Below are 17,323 nucleotides of genomic sequence, written 5' to 3'. Positions count from 1 at the left end.
TCTGCTGTATAGAAGGTGACTAAGATGACAGTGCTTGCTTTTGGTCACTATCAAAGATAAACATGCAATGAATTCTTAGTATGATCTAAACTATACATTAGCTCCTTCATGTCATTAAATGATGGGGGTTGGGGCAGTGGGCTCCAGCCAAAACCACTCTCAATAGAGGACAGTAACAGGTCAAAGACACCACAGCTGCCTTTCCAAAGACATAATCCTACAGAGCCTATCAAATACTTACTGTGAGATTAATTTTTCAGCATTGTGATTGGTTCCCCAAGGGAGAAAACAGGCCATAGCAGAGGACAAACAAATAAAAACACCAGGGGAAAAAGAAATCTTTGTGCTTTCGGATAAACGCCAGCTCCATATTGTTATAAACTCTCTGGATAAAGCACCACTTCGAAAATGCTTCCCTGCAGTGATACATTCAATAAGTCATTAACTGTCCTTTCCTACTTCATTTGATTTAGCTGCAATAGTATATACTTTTCTTCCCACAAAGCCATGTTAAGACGTTAGATCAAGGAGAAGTTCATAATTTCCTTATGATTAGAGGAAGAAAAATATTAGAAATATTAGAATAAAAATGCATAATGGAGAATTGAGAATGCTGTCATGAACTGGCACTGTGAAGATCCTCGGCCAAATGAATTAGTACTGATGACCCTGTGTGTTTGACCCTCTAAACGAAGCATAAGTTACCATTTTACCCAACAAAACTTTCATTTACAAACCAAACCACCTTTCTTTGTAAAACTGTTTGTGTCCAGAAAATAATTTTTCCTAATTACATACCAGAATTCTTTTTTCCTAATTACATATCAGAAAATGTTTTTCCTTGTTACAGCAAATATACCAACTGGATCCCTACAAACAAAAGTAGCAGCCGATTTTCTGAAGTCAAAGAAAACAGAAACAGAAGAAGGAACACTTTGAGTTGAAACAGTAAAGCAAGGGACAACGTTAATGCCAAGGTACGTGCTATAGGTACAGAACTATACTTATTACATTCAGCTATCCCATTTTTCTTCCATTTCTGCCAAACATGGATGCAGTGATACAAAAGAAAAGGTCTTCAACAAGCAGAACTTAGGTGAGCAGTATACAGGAACATCTGAATTTGTAGGCACTAAAAGTGGATGCAACTGTATTTGCAGGATACATTACTTGGGTACAAAAACCAAAGCTAAAATTGCCATGGCAGCAGTACATGTTGGCTGTGAAGCAGATGCCAGTAGGGAGTCACTTGATGAAACCCTGCAACTGGGTTTGCAGGATCATGTGCCAAACCTGCTAACATACTGACAGACCGTGCTTTAGCAAACTGAAAGGCTTCAAGAACTTGCTGATATTTCACAGGTGTAACAATCTACACGCTACTGTTAGCGTAAGGTTAAACTGAGTGTAAGACTCACTGCTTTGTGCTTCACAATTCTGTTCTAAAGCACCTACTGTTTTTCTTTCATTGTCATGCCCCTTTAATGAGAATGCACATTGTTTAAAGTTATTACAAATATAATACCTTAAGGAAGAAAGAAAATCTACTGATGAAACAGGCTGATGAAACAGACACAAATATTACCTAAGCATTATCTAAGACATAAGTACTACCTAAGAAACACATACAGAAGCAAATCCTGTTCCTTAGTCCTGCAGTTGCCATGCTCTTCTTATCTTGAAATCTTTCTTTTCTGAAAAGAAGTCTTATCCATCTCTCCATAAATTTGAGAGGTCCCTTTTAAAACCTATTTTGTATATCAGTGATAACCTTTGCTACATTCAAAAATAATCTGTATACATTTGTGCTACAACTAAAAAAGCATACCACATCTGCAACTGAGTTTGCAACTCACCTATGTAGCAGATGTGAGCCAAAAACTCATTCTGAAGAGACACCTTTTTAGACAATACTATAGTTGCAGACAACTGACTGCCTAACCATCCCATAATCTAACCAATTTGTAAGACCATGCAATTATAAGAGTTGTGGAGAACAAGAAAAATGAGTGACTTCATAACTTATGTCCTAAACTTGCTTATGTAATGCATTGATGCATGCTATGATCAGAGAGACTGTGTGCTGAGCACAAATGGAGAGCACAATCCAATAGGCATTGCCCCAACTGTGCCATTTGGCACTTAACTGGTAAATGTGGCAATTAAATTTGATGCATCTGCTCCAGTGGTATTTTACACCCCTAAGATGTTGATCTCAACAACTCACAGAGCTGGTCACAGTGTGTATATGCCTACAAATTCTTCCCAAAATGCAACTAAGAAGATAAAACTGATCTCTGACGCACTTCCCTTTCAATACTCACTTTCCCTTTTGATCGTCTATGTAAAAGCTTGAGTGGTTTAATGAAGCAATGCAAGGAAGTACTTATAAAGTAGTGAAAGTGTGAAAAGAAATTGTTTAAATCAGTATGTGGAAGACTGCTATGTGGTACCAATGAAGCAGCAGCAACAGCCTGCATGCTTCTCATCACAGGAAGCGTGCTGGGTTGAAGCTTCTACTGGTGATGTTGAATTAGCTTTGCAGAGCTGCCATGAAAATTTATCAGGTCAGCCGGAAAATAAATACTTATGCTTCCATGTTGTGACAAGGAAGGGGGATTGTGGAGGAGTGTATTAATTTGACTCATTTATTTAGGAGGGCGAGATGACATTATGTCCTTTAAAAGAGTGGATTATTTTAAGCTTCTATGTATGGCATTGCTTTTATAAAGAGGATCAATGGCTCCTCCCAAGCCACCCACGCAGCAAGCTAGCTGCTGCCAGATTTGCCTGCTCACATTTGGTTCTGATAGCACTTGGGAATCCCACCTGGGTGCAGTGGGGCATTTTCCCTCCTGTGCTAAGAGGGCAGCAGTCTGTTCTGCACACTTCATTTTGTCTGTTGGCTCCTGCTAGTTCTTCTATGACTGTGTCACAGGCTCTGTCCCCTCCATGCTGGAAAGCAGAGGGCTTGGTCTGATGGGATTACCTGGAAATGTGACCCAGCGATTACAGTTATGTAAAAGGCTTGCTACAGTGAAGTTCACTTACTTTTGCTGCTAGCACCTGTGAACGGTTCAGGATTTACTTCTAAGTGTAAAAGACTTCATTGATACAGCACAATTTCTCTACTCTAAACATATTCTTTCTCTTAAAAAGAGTGAGCAAGGGCTTTTGATTTTGCAACACAATCATTATGGCAATGTTATGCTCCTGACCCAGCAAGAGCCATAGATCACATTTTAAGGCTCTCTTTGATCAGAATGTCTTTGCACCATATGCAGTTCATACCTACATTATTTCATCTGCCTTTCATCTGACATGGCATCTAGATTTTGCCTTTTGTTCTGCAAAGCAACTACAAAGCTATGCCTCCTATTCAGGGACAGCTTATTCTTAAAATGCAAATACAAATACAAGCATATGGAGTTCTGCACAAAGCCGTATTTACAGCTTTCTTTCTACCTCATTCTCAACTGCAGCTGAAAACTGTCTAACAAAAATACCACGTTTTATTTTTCTTATTTTCAGTCATAAAAATATCATTCCTGCACTTAGGACTGTCACATAAGAATAACGCCCATCTCACTACAAATAAAATCTCGTTCAATTAAAACAACTGTAAGTAAAATATTTTTTCTTGCACCTTTCATTTAGAAAGACTTCAAAGCAGTATACAAATGGATTACATTAGAACCATCTCCCACTAATTAAACAGCCATCAAAAGCAGCAGAACAGAGATATAGCAGCCATGCAAGACTAGAAGGATTCCACGCCGGTGTTTGAGGCAGGAGGAATTTAAAAAGCCAGAAATCATTATTTAAATTTGAATTTAATGAGGGAAGTGTGGTTAATACAGCTAACCACAAGTCAAGCCTGTGCTTGGCTTGAACCACAAAAGGAAAAATGCAGGCCTGCACCAGGCCATGCTGTGGGCTGCTCTGTGCGGCATACAAGAGCTACAGGTATCAGACAGTACTGAAACATGGATTTTTTCCTTAATTCCAGGTTCAATAATTAACAACAGATGCTACTGGGCTTTCTATGTAACTGAGAGTAGTTACTTAGCCCTGCCTCCTGAAAACTATTTGAGTGGAGCTTTCGCAACAGCCATCCAAAATCTGCTTGCAAATGACACCAAGCAAACTTAAAACTGCAGGACCTGAGCCATACAGCCAGACAAGGGATCTCGACAAAGCACTGCCTCCACACTTCGTGCAGGTAGGAGAAGGCTTCATTTCTGTACCCAAATCAGCTGCCAGTCAGTACGTATTCAATAGATTTTGAAATCTTTGTATACAGAAAGTGCAATCCAAAGCTACTACTTTACACTGTGCTAAGGACTCTCAATACTTTCACTTTCTGAAACAAATTTCAAATGATAATTGGCCATTAAGAAAAAAAACAAATTTTTATTCATTTCCCTAATGATCTTGCAGATATAAAGCTTTATTTCATATGGCAAAACACACATTACTGAGGTTACAATTTGTGTGATTGCTAGTGTGCCATTTCATCACATACTTCTGAAATCTGTCACTGCCAACTGTTGATATGCTCTGAAGCTCTTTACTAGGTGTATGAAGGCACTTTCTATATGGCTTCAGTGAATTTCCATCATTTGCACACAGGTTTGCATGGATAGTATTAGTAAAGAAATACCCAGTACAACTGACTGTAAAATATGTAAAACACTAATTCAGTTTTCAAGGTATTTAAAGCTAGAAAAAAAAAAAAAGCTGATTTTCAGTCTTTAATTAATTATTGCAAATAGTAGCCTAAAAGCAAGGGATATAAAGAATCTGAATTACAGAACTCTGTGAGACAACTGTGCTCAATATGGGGTAAAAAAATTCCCTTCCTACACAAGTACTTATCCTTCCCCATTTACAATAAATGAATATTACACCCCCATTGAATAATATTGGTCCTACCATCTGATTTTTGTACCTAGTGTATTTCAAAACAGTCTTTATCTTTGCCCTCCATTCTAACTTATTTGTGACAATTTTGTGACTATTTGCTCCAGGAAAAGTTTGACTATAATCACATTGATTTATTTATTTTTTCTAATTGTCATACTGACGTATTTCATGTAAGGATATGTTGTTGTTGTGCTTGCTTGTGTCTACACAATGCATTTGTGGTACATCTTTCATAATTACTGTATGAAAACATTGTAAACTTATTTGATGGCCACAGCCAGAACAATTCACCTTCAAAGGCAGACCAGTAGAACAAGAAAGGAAAAAACGTTATTGTTGGATGCAAAGATCAGTCTGCTTGTCAAAACATCATTAGCATCTTATTTTAGCACTAAAACAAAGTCAGCGTAAGTAAATGGTGGTCATTTCTGAGAGGTGGCATGCTCTGTCAGTTCCTGGTGCCTTCTGAGGAAGTTGCAGGTGAACACCAAGTCTGAAATGCAGCCCCTAGGGTAACGACTGGCAATAAGATAATTGGGAAAACAAAATATAAATGTATAATGAAACAATACAGGCTACACACCGTGCTGCACCTAGTAATTTCAGGCACTGTAAAACAATCCCAGGCATTGCATATTACAAGTTTCAATTGGTGTCAAAATGAACGCATCTTTGCTTCTCCCCGATTCAATCCCCCAGCCCTAGACAGTTCAGGTCTCCTCCTAAGAAAGATTGGAAAAGACTCCCACCAGTGACAGGCAAAATCATGAGCTACATAGCAACAACAAAAAAATGCTATGGAAAGACTCAAGGTACTTTTTACCTCTCTAGAGACTCAGTTTTGCCATCAGAGTACTGGCAGTACTGGCAGTAGGACTGCAAACTAGAAATGACACTGGATTCCCTGTGAAGCACTGTCGTCATTGGCCACTGGCCCAATCAATACAAGCATCCCTATTCTAACAGTATCAATATGTTCCTTCCTATGCAATCCTTTAAATGCAAGTAGCTCAAGCATAGCAACTTAAAAATAGCAGCTATAGGGTTAATTTATGATTTTCCAAAATGAAACAATTCTCTCCTTGGAAATCGGTGAACATAAGGCAGTGGATCCAGTGCAAAGTTTGATTACCCATATTAACGTATAATTGGGATCCTACATGTATGTGCTGTGAAGCGTTCATGAATAGCTACCATTGAATCCAAAAAAGCTGAACTAAAACCAGCTTTGTATATAGGACCTTCAGTCCTGGTATCTGACATGTTTCCTGACATCCCACAGAAAGACGAGGTGTCTTAAGGGTGATCAGAATGCCTGATATTGCAAGGGAGAAAAGAAGCTGCTCAGGTGGGGAAAAAAAAAGAACAACATGAAATGCTTTGTTTCCAGATCTGGAGATTTTGCCAAAGATGTGATAACATCATTGTGCATCTCCAGTATTTAGTTCCCTGCTTGGCTGCAGTCTGTGGGTGATTATGGGTCTTGATCTACATGTACTAACTTTTGATCTGTAGAAAAGTGCTGTTACTTTTTATTGTCAAGGGATGTTGCACTGTTAAATTCATTAAAAATAGAGAGGAACCAACAAGGCACCTTCTTCTGTCTTTCCCCTCCAGCAACTGAAATCACATAATCTCAAAATAATCCCAGTTGTACATTTAAAGGGAAAGCTTTTACAGCCCAATATTTGCAAATGCAACAAAACCAGAAGATAAAGCGAGGAAGGCATCACACACTCTCTGACCAAGTCATACAGCAATAAAATTCAGTATATTTATTTTCAGAAGAGCACTTCAGCTTGCGAAGCACTTATCCTTGTTGCGGCCTATGGTGGGTTCAGATTCAGAAGTTCTTCCATAAGTTTGGTTGAATAACAAAACTGCCTGAGCCTGCAAACTTAGAAGCCCATACATGTATTTATGGAGTTTATTACATATGTGGTTCTTCTCACCTTTAGTCGGAGTGGAAAAGTAAATTTTATTCTTTGAATAGAATAAATCCATGCTATAAACATAGGTATTATGTAGACCTCTTAAATAAAATCATAATTTAACAGGAACTGTCAACCTCTCTCCTAACAGCTTATGTTACAAATAAAAGTAGAGTTCAGGCTAATAAGTAAAAATCAATGGTTTTAGATGCACAGAGCAGCACTTGCCAGAAGGATGCAAACAGATAAAAGGGAACTTTTCCTCTGAATTAACTCAGAACAAGTAAATACATACAGACTTCAGATTAAAGAAGTTAGAGATACTGAACACATTTTGAAATAGGCAATACCTAAAATATTCTAATTGAGATGACATGGAGGGTTTTATAGGATTCACAATATTTACCTCAGCAATCTCTATCCTTCTTGCAAGTTCGTCAAGAGAAGAAAAGCTGTCATCTAGTGATAAAGCTTCCAGTGAGTTGTAAGATGCTCGTTCAGGTGAAATATCTGGGACAGTGTCAAATTCTTCTTGATTTGCTAAGTTTGCAAATGATTCTTCAGTGTCTATTATGTTGCCATTTAAAAATCTGAGATAGACATCTTCTCGTTCTTCACTTTTTACCTTTTCCTCCTGTCCTGCTGCTCTCTGCATTTCCTTGCATACTCGTGAATGGGCAGTACTGTCATGCTCAGATACTTTACTGCTTTCAGAGCACACGTTTGAAGCAGTTCTGTCCTGGGAAAATTGTTCATCATCGTCATTATCAGGCCGTTTCTGTAGCTGGTTTAAATCGCTGTTTCCAAACTGGCCACTAGTGATTTCTGAAGAGCTAGCAACAAGTTTTGATCTGAGAAGATTTGTATCAGCTTGTACATTTTTATCAGTAGAAACCAAATCAGCAGGCATATAATCAGCATCTGTTAAAACCAAGGCGTCTACCATTGGCCTGGGAGAGAATTTCACTCCGGGTTTGCCAGCTGTCTCTTCTATTTTTTCCGCATCCTTAGAGATCTGCTTTTCTCTCAGCAGCAAACTGTTATCTTTGCCAGCATCCCCTGATGATAAACAGCCCGGAGAAGGCCTGCCCACTGTCCCTGTGGACTGGGTGTGTGGTTCCAGTGCTGATTCTGCACTGCAGTGCTGCTCCTCCATGTGGTCCTTTCCTGCAGCCACCAGAAGGCTCACTGCCTCCTCCTGCTCCTCAGTTTGCTTTTCACCGCTAGGACGGGTGCTCGGCTGTTGATCTTCTTTCTTTGGTCGGTTGCCAGGACAAGTTTCAGTACCTAAGTGCAACAGGAAAACAGTTGCAGTGTTTTTAGATGATTCAAAGCATCAGCAGAAAGAGTATACAGTGATTTGATAATGCTGTCATCTAATCCTTGAGATGCGCTCCCAATAAAGGACAGGACTCTGTGCTCCAGGCAAATAAGAATGTTGAGGTCTGAAAAGCTGACTCCCGATTTGACAAAGTGTTTATGTGCATTCTTACAGGCTGAGCACACACTTCAGTGTCCACCTGAAAAGAGAGAGAGTCACTCCCATGCTTTCAGAAAAATATGTACTCGAGTGTGTTTCTGAACAGCTAGGCTCCTTCTAAAGCATATTTTAGTGTGCCACATTATGGAGGCCTGAAGCACAAATAAGTGCATTTAATAACTACTGAAAGCTGTATTTTGATGCCAGTGTATCTACCACTCAGGAAGATCTCATTAGTTCTTTAAGAAAGCTGAAATCATGCTAATTTAATATATTTTAAATTACATCATTTTAAGTGGGCAATGATTATGATTAAATGTAAATTAAAAATCCAGTTATAATATTTTATGTAACACTGTGTAACAAGTCGCTTTTTGGATGTTAGTTCACATATTAAAAATGGGATTCAGCTTATTTATGTGTTCATCTTTACAATACAAATAGAAACTGATTTCTCTCGTGAAATTTCAGAGAGAACTGAAAGGAATTCTACATGGCTTGTGATTCACCTACCATTGATATGATCTGCTAAAGAAGGAATAGATGGCTGGTCTGAGTTGTGCATGAAATTACTAGACATTGGCCATTATAAGAATCTCAAAGTCAAGTCTTGCCCTTAAGGATTATGAAGAGAAGAGAGTGGTCAGAGCTAACTCTAGCAGAAATGATCTTTTTTTCCATACTTTACTAAAAACTACTGTTGCAGTAATAGTAGTAGCTCCAAACAAAAAATTCCTACTTCTAGAAAATGCTTGTTTGCGTTTTTTTGGGTCACATCCAAAAGCAGAAAGGTCTCATGGATAGATTAACAAAGAGATCAAACACTGCCCTCATTAACAGAATGTGTTCTGACAATGACTGAAGATCTCTACCATAACCTCATCCTCCCCCACCTGTTAAAACATCACTTTAAATCTGAGCGCTTTCCTCCACTTTTTACATGAAACAAGGCCACATTCTTTTGTCTTTTAAGAAATGTTTGCATTAATTCATTTTATTGAACGCTCTTATTAAATTCCATACTATCCCCATTTTCAAAGACAATGGAAATGCAAGGCAGCATAAAAAAGACAGGATGGGGAATTAAAAAAAAAGAATTTCCAGCCATCTCAAAATGCAGACAAAAATCAGAACGCGATTTAACACTTGGAAGGGTATTGAGAACCTGGCTCATGAATGAAGAAATGGCCATGAGACAGGGACTTTTTGAAAAATAGGCACAGATGAGTAGGTAGCCCAAGGGATTTGTAATGGGATCCTGAGAGTCTCACGTGTGGGTCATGAGGTCAAACACAACCTGGATTATTAGGACAAGATTTTGTTATCATCTGTCAAGTTTTCCTAGTGAATACATCTACGTTACAATAGGCATCTTTGTTGGCAGTGCCAATTGTAACATCAAAGATTAAATGGAATCAGAAATTAAACAGAACTCATTACAGTGAAAGATGGCCCTTGAGCTCTACAGGCTTGTATTCCTAAGAAAGTAATAAATGATCCCAGCATTGCTATCTGCCTACAGAGGTACAAGAATCGAGATGTAATGATCACTGCTACACTGCATGTCAAATTTTCAGCACCTTTTACTGCTCTTTATACTCATTTCAAAACACTTCCTAAGACAACTCATACCTGCTGTATGCTCAAGGCAAGTTAAGACAAATACTCAAAGACTTAAATTAGAAAAGATGCTTAAGTTAAATGAAATCTACCTAAGTTAATACCTTAGTTAAATGAAACTAAGTTAAATGAAATGTACCAATCAAGGTGGCAGCAATTTTTATCTGTAAGAGATATAACAAGGGTTCTACAGAAAATTTTCTAGCAGCAAAAGCACTTACAGCAATTAAGAAGGGCCAGTGTCTCTGCTAATAGAATCAAAGATAAAATCTTCCAGAGAGAAGAAAGTAATAGAATATGAATTCACATGAAGGACTGCCTTCAAGCCACTTGAGTGTACTCTTTTCCTGTCTTGCTGTAAGTCATATTTTTACTAGCAGTACAATAGCTCACCCTTCATTCTGGCAGATACATTTCTATGTAGAAAGTCAGAAAAGAAAAACAAAACAAAACAAGATTCATTCTGAGGTAGAAAAAAAGCCCACAAAAGCAGAGGGTAAGCATTTTAAGTTTGCAATTTAAAGGCCCATGCTTAGCCAATGCTGGGCCAGTGCTGAAGAGGCTAGTTTAAGTATTATCAACTGTAGAGTTGTAGTAGCATAGGATTCTGCTGGAGTTCAGACAAAATGATGAATTATGAAATGCAAATGTTGCTTCTAGTCCTTATCACTGGAGCTCTGTACAATTCAGCCACAGTTTGGCTATTTTTTTATGCAGCACTCAGTGAAATATAGAAATCCAGAGTTACGGATCATCTCTGTTCATTTTCTGCACTAAGGTCATACTGGTATCCTCCTTACGCAAATCCTAACTGTGACAAAAGCCCCATGCTGCTGACATATGGACACTGCGAGGGGCAGCATTACCACTGTTTTCATTAAAAGATGCACTGCCTTAACAAATCAGTAGATCAGCCAGGGTAAGGAGTTATCAAGAACTTACTACCCTTGTGCGAGGTGTCTCTTGTAAGTCCTATTTAATCTTGAGTTACACTTGAAATATTTCTAACTTTGTATTGAAAAAGTATTTAGCACTGCTAGAACAGCTTTCCATTGATATACATAATTTTATTCATTTGCAAACATTCCAAAGGAACCCAAAGGTTTTGATGATGTTTTGAAAACACAAAGAAAGTCCATTTATACCATCATTTATACCACCAATTACACGTTCATTTTAACATGCCTAGATGCTGTGATTTAACAGTGACACAAAATGGTACTTAACTCACAAGGCTCAAAAGTTCAGAATTTTTGCTCTCCAGAAAGCTGTTGTTCCTACTTGGAACAAAAACAATGACCAAATTGAAGTCTAATGTTTTTCCACGTTCTTTCAATCATCCAAAACTAAAAAAGCATTCAGTCCTTTTGATCTGCTTTCTGAGTTGTAGAGAATGTTTGTTCTGTATTTTGTTTTTGGTTTGGTTACTTGAACAAAGACAGAGAAGGGGCAATATAGTGGTCATGGCAGAAGAGGATGAAGATGAGAAGAATCCACATATTTAGAGAATTGCCATTAACTCCAAGTTCTCCAGAACTTTCTGGATTCAGGATGAAATACACTTGTACAATAGTTTATGTTGAAGGGGGCCTCTGGATGGTATCTAGGTCAACTCTCATCTTGTGAGAAGTTACAGCTGTTTTTGAGGAAATGTCCTCAGTTTAGGCCATTTTTGGCAACTTGAATACAGCATAAAAAAAACATCTTAAGCTGAGATAGAAGATGAAGTGTAGCATAGTAGTCAAACAATGCTCTTTTCCTCTCTGTCTCCACTGTAACAATGTACTAATTTTCAATGATTTCAACACCTTACTCAAATAAAGCAGCTGCTGCCCCAAGGCAAGAGGAGGAAAATGAAGCTGACATAAAAGCATGTACTGAAAAAAATCAGCTGAAACATAGCTTGCTCTTCTGGACTCCCAAAAAGCTCCTTAATTTTCTGTTCTCTTTACAGAAAGATGTGGCTTATAATCAGTATATCATACCAAAACAAAAATATTTTCTAATACTTTAAATATATCAAATGGCCACAATTTAGAATATTTGTCATCATTTATGTATCTTATCTCTAGTTTGAGACAAATTTTAGCTTAGGGAGGCTGCTATAAATGCATATTCAGGCTAGAATTACTTTACTACACTTCTGAATATCAATATCAATGACTAACTAAAATTGCATAGTATGTCTATTGTGCAATTGTTGTGTAAAAATATATGCAAAAAAATGGATCAATTTGTGGTCATCCAAAAGTAGCTTCAAATGAAATGGCTTTATATAGTATTTATACGAATACATCATTGCAAGATATTATTTCAAACAAATGCATGTACATTCATACACACATACCTGGTTTGGAAGCAGCAGCTTCTCTTTCCTTTAAATTCTCTGATCCAATTAACTTGAGCAAACAACCACTTTCTGATGTATTTTCTGCAACTCCTGGCTGTAAAATATGACGTATTTCCTGTAAGTTTGGGGCTTACACAGGAATACTGTGACTTTTTGAAACATTCGTGCTTCAAACAATTCCTATGCTAAACTGAAAAAACTAAAATAATGTCAAAAATACATTTATTAGCAACCTTCAGCAAAGCAGAAGATACAGAAATGGCTGCTTACCTTATTTTTGGGTGCCTGTGGCCTGTGGCAATAAAGAAAAAAAGGCATAAATTACACTACTCAGCAACAGCATTCTTCATCACAGATGTCATTGAAATCAGTGGCGTGCAGTGACAAGACAAGGGGTAACAGGCAAAAACTGCAACACAGGAAGTTCCATACAAATATGAGGAAGAACTTCTTTACTGGCAGGGTGCACTGGAACAGGCTGCTCAGAGAGTCTCCTCTGCAGATATTCAAGACTAATCACGATGCCTTCCTGTGCAACCTGCTTTAGCCATGATCTTCAGAGCTCCCTCGCAACCCTTTCAGTTCTGTGATATCGTGATCTAAATTCCTGTACAACTTTATGCTAAAAGAGAACGTTGCCAACTTAAAAAATGTCAGGGCGCAATATCTACTAGTATAAAAGCACTGATGGCTGTAACAGACGTTGAGGAAAGAAAAAAAACCACCTCCTCACCCTTATTTCCCTTCCCCTAAACTGTTTACACTGGGACATATTTCCTGGGCATTGTATGACATAGGAGCTCCCACTGGTTCCACTGGGATTCACAGGTGTGTCAGCATTGTTAATTGTGAGGACTTTGCAAACTGTGCAAACATTCATGCACGGCGTGTAAATTACTTCCAATTACAAAAACAAAAAGCTCATATTTTCCAAGACCCTGGCTTAAAGTATCATTTTAATTTCAAAGTAAATTGATTTTAAAGCACTGAAAACAAATATGAAACAAGAAAAGCAAATACGCTTTTGCCTGGAGAGCTTGGAAAAGTGATAATATTAAATATGGAGAACTAATCATGGCAAATGAACACAATCCTCAATTTTTTCTCAAGTTGCAGTCTTCCTCGGGACAAGGAATGACTTTACATTAATGAATTTTTGTAGTTAGAAGTGAGGCTGCTTGGAAAAAATTAGAAGGAGAAAGCTGAGTAATGTTTAACGAGGCAACAATTCATTGCCCAGGGAGGTGCTGCAAGTTGCAGCACATAAATCGTAATAATCTTGCGTCCTAATTTTTGTGTGAGCTTGCAAGGTCACGTATAATGAAACGCAGGTTGAGGAACCCTGCAGGCACTCAGAGAAACCTTGCAGAAGCAGCAGCAGTGGCAGTAAACTTGCCACGTTAGAGCTGCCTCTTCCTCTTGTGGAAAGGCAGGCCTATGCCTTCTGCAAATTCCTTCCCAAACAAAAGTAAATAACCTCAGCCTGGATTCTGATGGTCAGCCTGGGAGTTTTCCAATTTCTGCAACATCACTCAGGAAAAAAATGTGGAAGATAAGCCATACTCTAAGAACAACAGGAGTATTTTGTCTTCTGTTGTATCCAGACTGACTAAGCCCATGCACATATATTTGAAGAAGTTCTCTCTCCCCATTTGATTGAGAGTGCCTTTTGGCTGATCATTTTTCAGTAGCAGTTAGTATAATTTTTTCTGTCTGTCCTTTAAACTCAAGATCTAGCAGGTAGGGCATTCACCCATGAAGTAGATCTTTCCCTGGGTCTATTGGACCCAGGGATTGGGTATAATCTCTTATGTGCTTGTGTTATCAAATTCACTGAAGGCAACAGGATGCAGATTTTGGTCTGACCATTTTGAACAACCATTTTAAAGCACACTGTAATAGTAAGCAGACAACAGCTACACAAACATGTTAGCACTAAAGAAGTAACACTATACTTACTGTTGGTGTGAAGAACAAACTTTAGTAAGCTTTTCCAACTCTTCACTACTCAGTTCTTTCGCTGAATTCCTCAGTGTTCTATCTGGACTAGAGACTGCTGCTTTCCATTTTCTTTCTGAATTAAATCCAAATATCCAAACTATTACAAAAGTAATATTTGCTTATCATAAAACATGCATATTAAACTAATTCATGGAAAAAAATTATCAACTACTCCACTGTTACGTTCTACAATCTTGTTTCAGACTGTGTAAAAAGCATCATATTTTGCCATGCTTTATTTACATCACATCAGATTGAAACGTGAAGTAAAAATACACCCCCAAAAGCTGTAGGGCTTATAGGTAACAAATAAATTATTAGCACCTTTTTCATGAAACATGCATGAAGGGGTCCAAAGAAGGAATATTCTTGTCATAACAAACTAGAGAAATCTGGGTATAATTGCTATTTCTGCTGCTTTTTGGCTTTAAGCTCGCAAAACAAACACTCTTGTTATTTACAAAGGCAAAACAAGTGAACTCTTCCTACTATCATATTAGTTTAGCCTGTACTTACCCCACTGCTCCTGTATGGAAGAAAGATTTGCAAGCAGTTGTTCATGATACAATCGTTCAAGCTGAATGAACTTCATTGCCTTCTCATCTTAAAGGCTGGTTAAAGAAAAACGCACACACGCAGACATACTTCTATTTCTTTGTTTTTGACATCGTATTTGAATGGAAAATCGTAACGTATCTGAAACATCATTAAGTGAGACTGAACAATAATTAGCATCCAGATCTCTGTGCAAGGGAGAAAATGAATACTGCAAATAAGAACAAAGGTAAGTTCCAAAAATGAAAACTCTATTCTTTTCAGCAGTTACCTCTTCACATGTCTTGTAGCCAACAGAAGATTGTCTAGAAAAGAGATGAGCAACACATTACTTTGTTGACAGCTGTAAGTTAAATCAAAGCTCTTGGAAGTGAAAAGCAAAACAGTGATACAAATGCTAGTACATATCTCTCAAGAAATACAATTATGTGTCAATAAACAAAACTGACTGAAAATACAACTCCTTTTACTCATCAACTGGAGATCAGCATCAAAAAAACATCAACAGCTCAAACTCTACAAAACACACTTCCCCATTCAACCACTGTATTCAACTGTTGGACAGCTACAACACCTTCTTCGTAAAGATTCTGCTTCATTTTTGTCTCCATGAAGAACTCTTTCTCCCCATCAGGGTTATTATCATATTTGTATAACCATCAAAGTATCTTTATAATTTGTAATAGTGGAGGGTATTTCTTGCTCCATCAAACTCAAGTTGTTTGTTATTCTGTTTAAGGCCACGTTTATCAGCTATTTCAAATTTAATTATAAAGTGCAATGGGTATAGAAGTATTCTCAACAAATTTGTTAATAATATAGAAAAAATAATTTCCATTATTCACTTTAATTAAAATATTGAAGTAATTATTATAAAAACATAAGAGATATTTGTAATTTTTGTTAGGCTCGTGCACCAAATAAATGGCATGGTTTATAAACAACAACATTAACAGAAAGAATTTTCCTTGCCCTCAAGAATTCTCTTACTGGGAACAGAAATAGAGATCAGAAAGATAGCCTTAGAGGATCACAGCAACAACCCTGACTTATTGTTAAATACGCAGTTCTACACTGGATGAATTAAAATACACATCATGGATAATTAACACAATGTAACATGATCAAGTAAGTTCTTTATTAACCTTGGGAAACTGATGGCTGCAAGTACAGGGGAGATTTCCTTCATAAATATGTATTATACTGTGGTGTTGAATTCCACATGTCAGGTGTGTTTTGCACTTTAAATATATCCTTTGATCAGATATAAATATAAGGTTCCTCCATTAAAGCAATTTCTATGAAAGAGAAACTGTATTTCATCATAGAATCATAGAATGGCCTCAAAAGAACCTCAAACACCATCTAGTTTCAACCTCCCTGCCATGGGCAGGGTGGCCAACCACTGGACCAGGCTGCCCAGAGCCATTTCTGTCATACTGATGGATGTTTTTTAAGACTTAATGTGTTTTTCCATGAACAGCCATAACGTTCCTGCAGAATTTTTCTGTTCTGCTAATTTGTGCTGTACATTTCTGTGGGCTTTTTTCCTTTTTCTGATGGATGTTTTTGAAGACAATGGTGGGTAATTTCACATATTACCTTTAAAACATTGCTATAGCTGTTGCCCTGTTTTTATACCATTGCCAAATATAATTGGCAAGATTTAAGGACATTTCTTTTGCTTTGTTATTTAATCATTATAATTGCCTACATGCTCAGTATTTTTTTTTACAAATTACATAACAAATAACGTGTATGTACAGACTGTGTTAAATTCACGACACACCTTAGTGAGTCATATACCCATGATGGGCTTACAACTTTCCTCTTCTTTTTACAGCCTGAATATTTTTCTTCAAAAGCAAACAGAGAAATAGCTAGACCAGATTTAAGAAATACATATATATATATATATATATTTCAAGGTTTAATATAATTATTATCTCCCAGAATTACTGAAATATCTTAATTATTACCAGTTTGACTGTTTGAACTGATTGACCAAACTTGTTCACATTATCTAGGATCATCTCCTGGACTCCCACCAGGCAGTCACACCCGGTTTCCTGTGACAGTTTTTCAGATTACTTTGGCATGACCTTGAATACTTAGCACTTGCCAAAGAACACGTTGCTGTTGTATGCGGGTTACTGATCTCCCTTAGTACAACGTGTTTGGTATTTTTATTCTCATTTAAACACTAATCATTCACAGTCTAGTCAGCCACTGCGATAATCTTGTTCTTACTATGACAGTGCCCTGTTTGATACAATAAAACATAAATCTTACCTAGATTGGACATAGTTTCAGTTATTAGAACATTGAACAGAACTTTTTTTATCCTATAAAACAGCTGTCCGTTAAAAACATTTTCTTACTTCCTCATTTCTGCACAACTATAAACAATTGTATCAGCACAGTTTTTCAAAGTGGACTTATTACGTAAATTATATTGCA

The 17,323-nt window shown here is 37.4% G+C and overlaps 1 protein-coding gene and 1 long non-coding RNA gene across 22 annotated transcripts in view; one reads left to right on the top strand and one right to left on the bottom strand.

Annotated features, from left to right (window-relative positions):
- Positions 1-3,990, top strand: part of LOC125689456 (uncharacterized) — a 133,253-nt gene extending 129,263 nt beyond the window's left edge. Inside the window, exons 15-16 of one of the 2 annotated variants that reach the window (XR_007375278.1) lie at positions 851-977; positions 3,658-3,990. This is a non-coding gene — a long non-coding RNA (uncharacterized LOC125689456). The remainder of the gene's footprint in view (positions 1-850; positions 978-3,657) is intronic. The other variant, XR_007375277.1, reaches the window with a different exon arrangement.
- The window catches only part of CNST (consortin, connexin sorting protein), a 149,054-nt gene that overhangs the window by 110,207 nt on the left and 21,524 nt on the right, over positions 1-17,323 (bottom strand). For 3 of the 20 annotated variants that reach the window (XM_048936585.1, XM_048936584.1, XM_048936571.1), the window contains exons 6-10: positions 14,825-14,911; positions 14,267-14,381; positions 12,578-12,599; positions 12,305-12,401; positions 7,264-8,144 (exon numbers count right to left, since the gene is read on the bottom strand). The exons of 11 other annotated variants lie outside the window; for them this stretch is intronic. In XM_048936585.1, the coding sequence (XP_048792542.1) occupies positions 7,264-8,144; positions 12,305-12,401; positions 12,578-12,599; positions 14,267-14,381; positions 14,825-14,911 (1,202 nt within the window). The remainder of the gene's footprint in view (positions 1-7,263; positions 8,145-12,304; positions 12,402-12,577; positions 12,600-14,266; positions 14,382-14,824; positions 14,912-17,323) is intronic. 6 more of the 20 variants (XM_048936589.1, XM_048936588.1, XM_048936586.1 and 3 more) reach the window with 4 other exon arrangements.

Source organism: Lagopus muta, chromosome 2 (genome assembly GCF_023343835.1).
Source record: "Lagopus muta isolate bLagMut1 chromosome 2, bLagMut1 primary, whole genome shotgun sequence".
Classification (NCBI taxonomy): domain Eukaryota; kingdom Metazoa; phylum Chordata; class Aves; order Galliformes; family Phasianidae; genus Lagopus; species Lagopus muta.
Note: the sequence above shows the minus strand (reverse complement) of the source record. Positions and strands in the feature narration are given on the sequence as shown.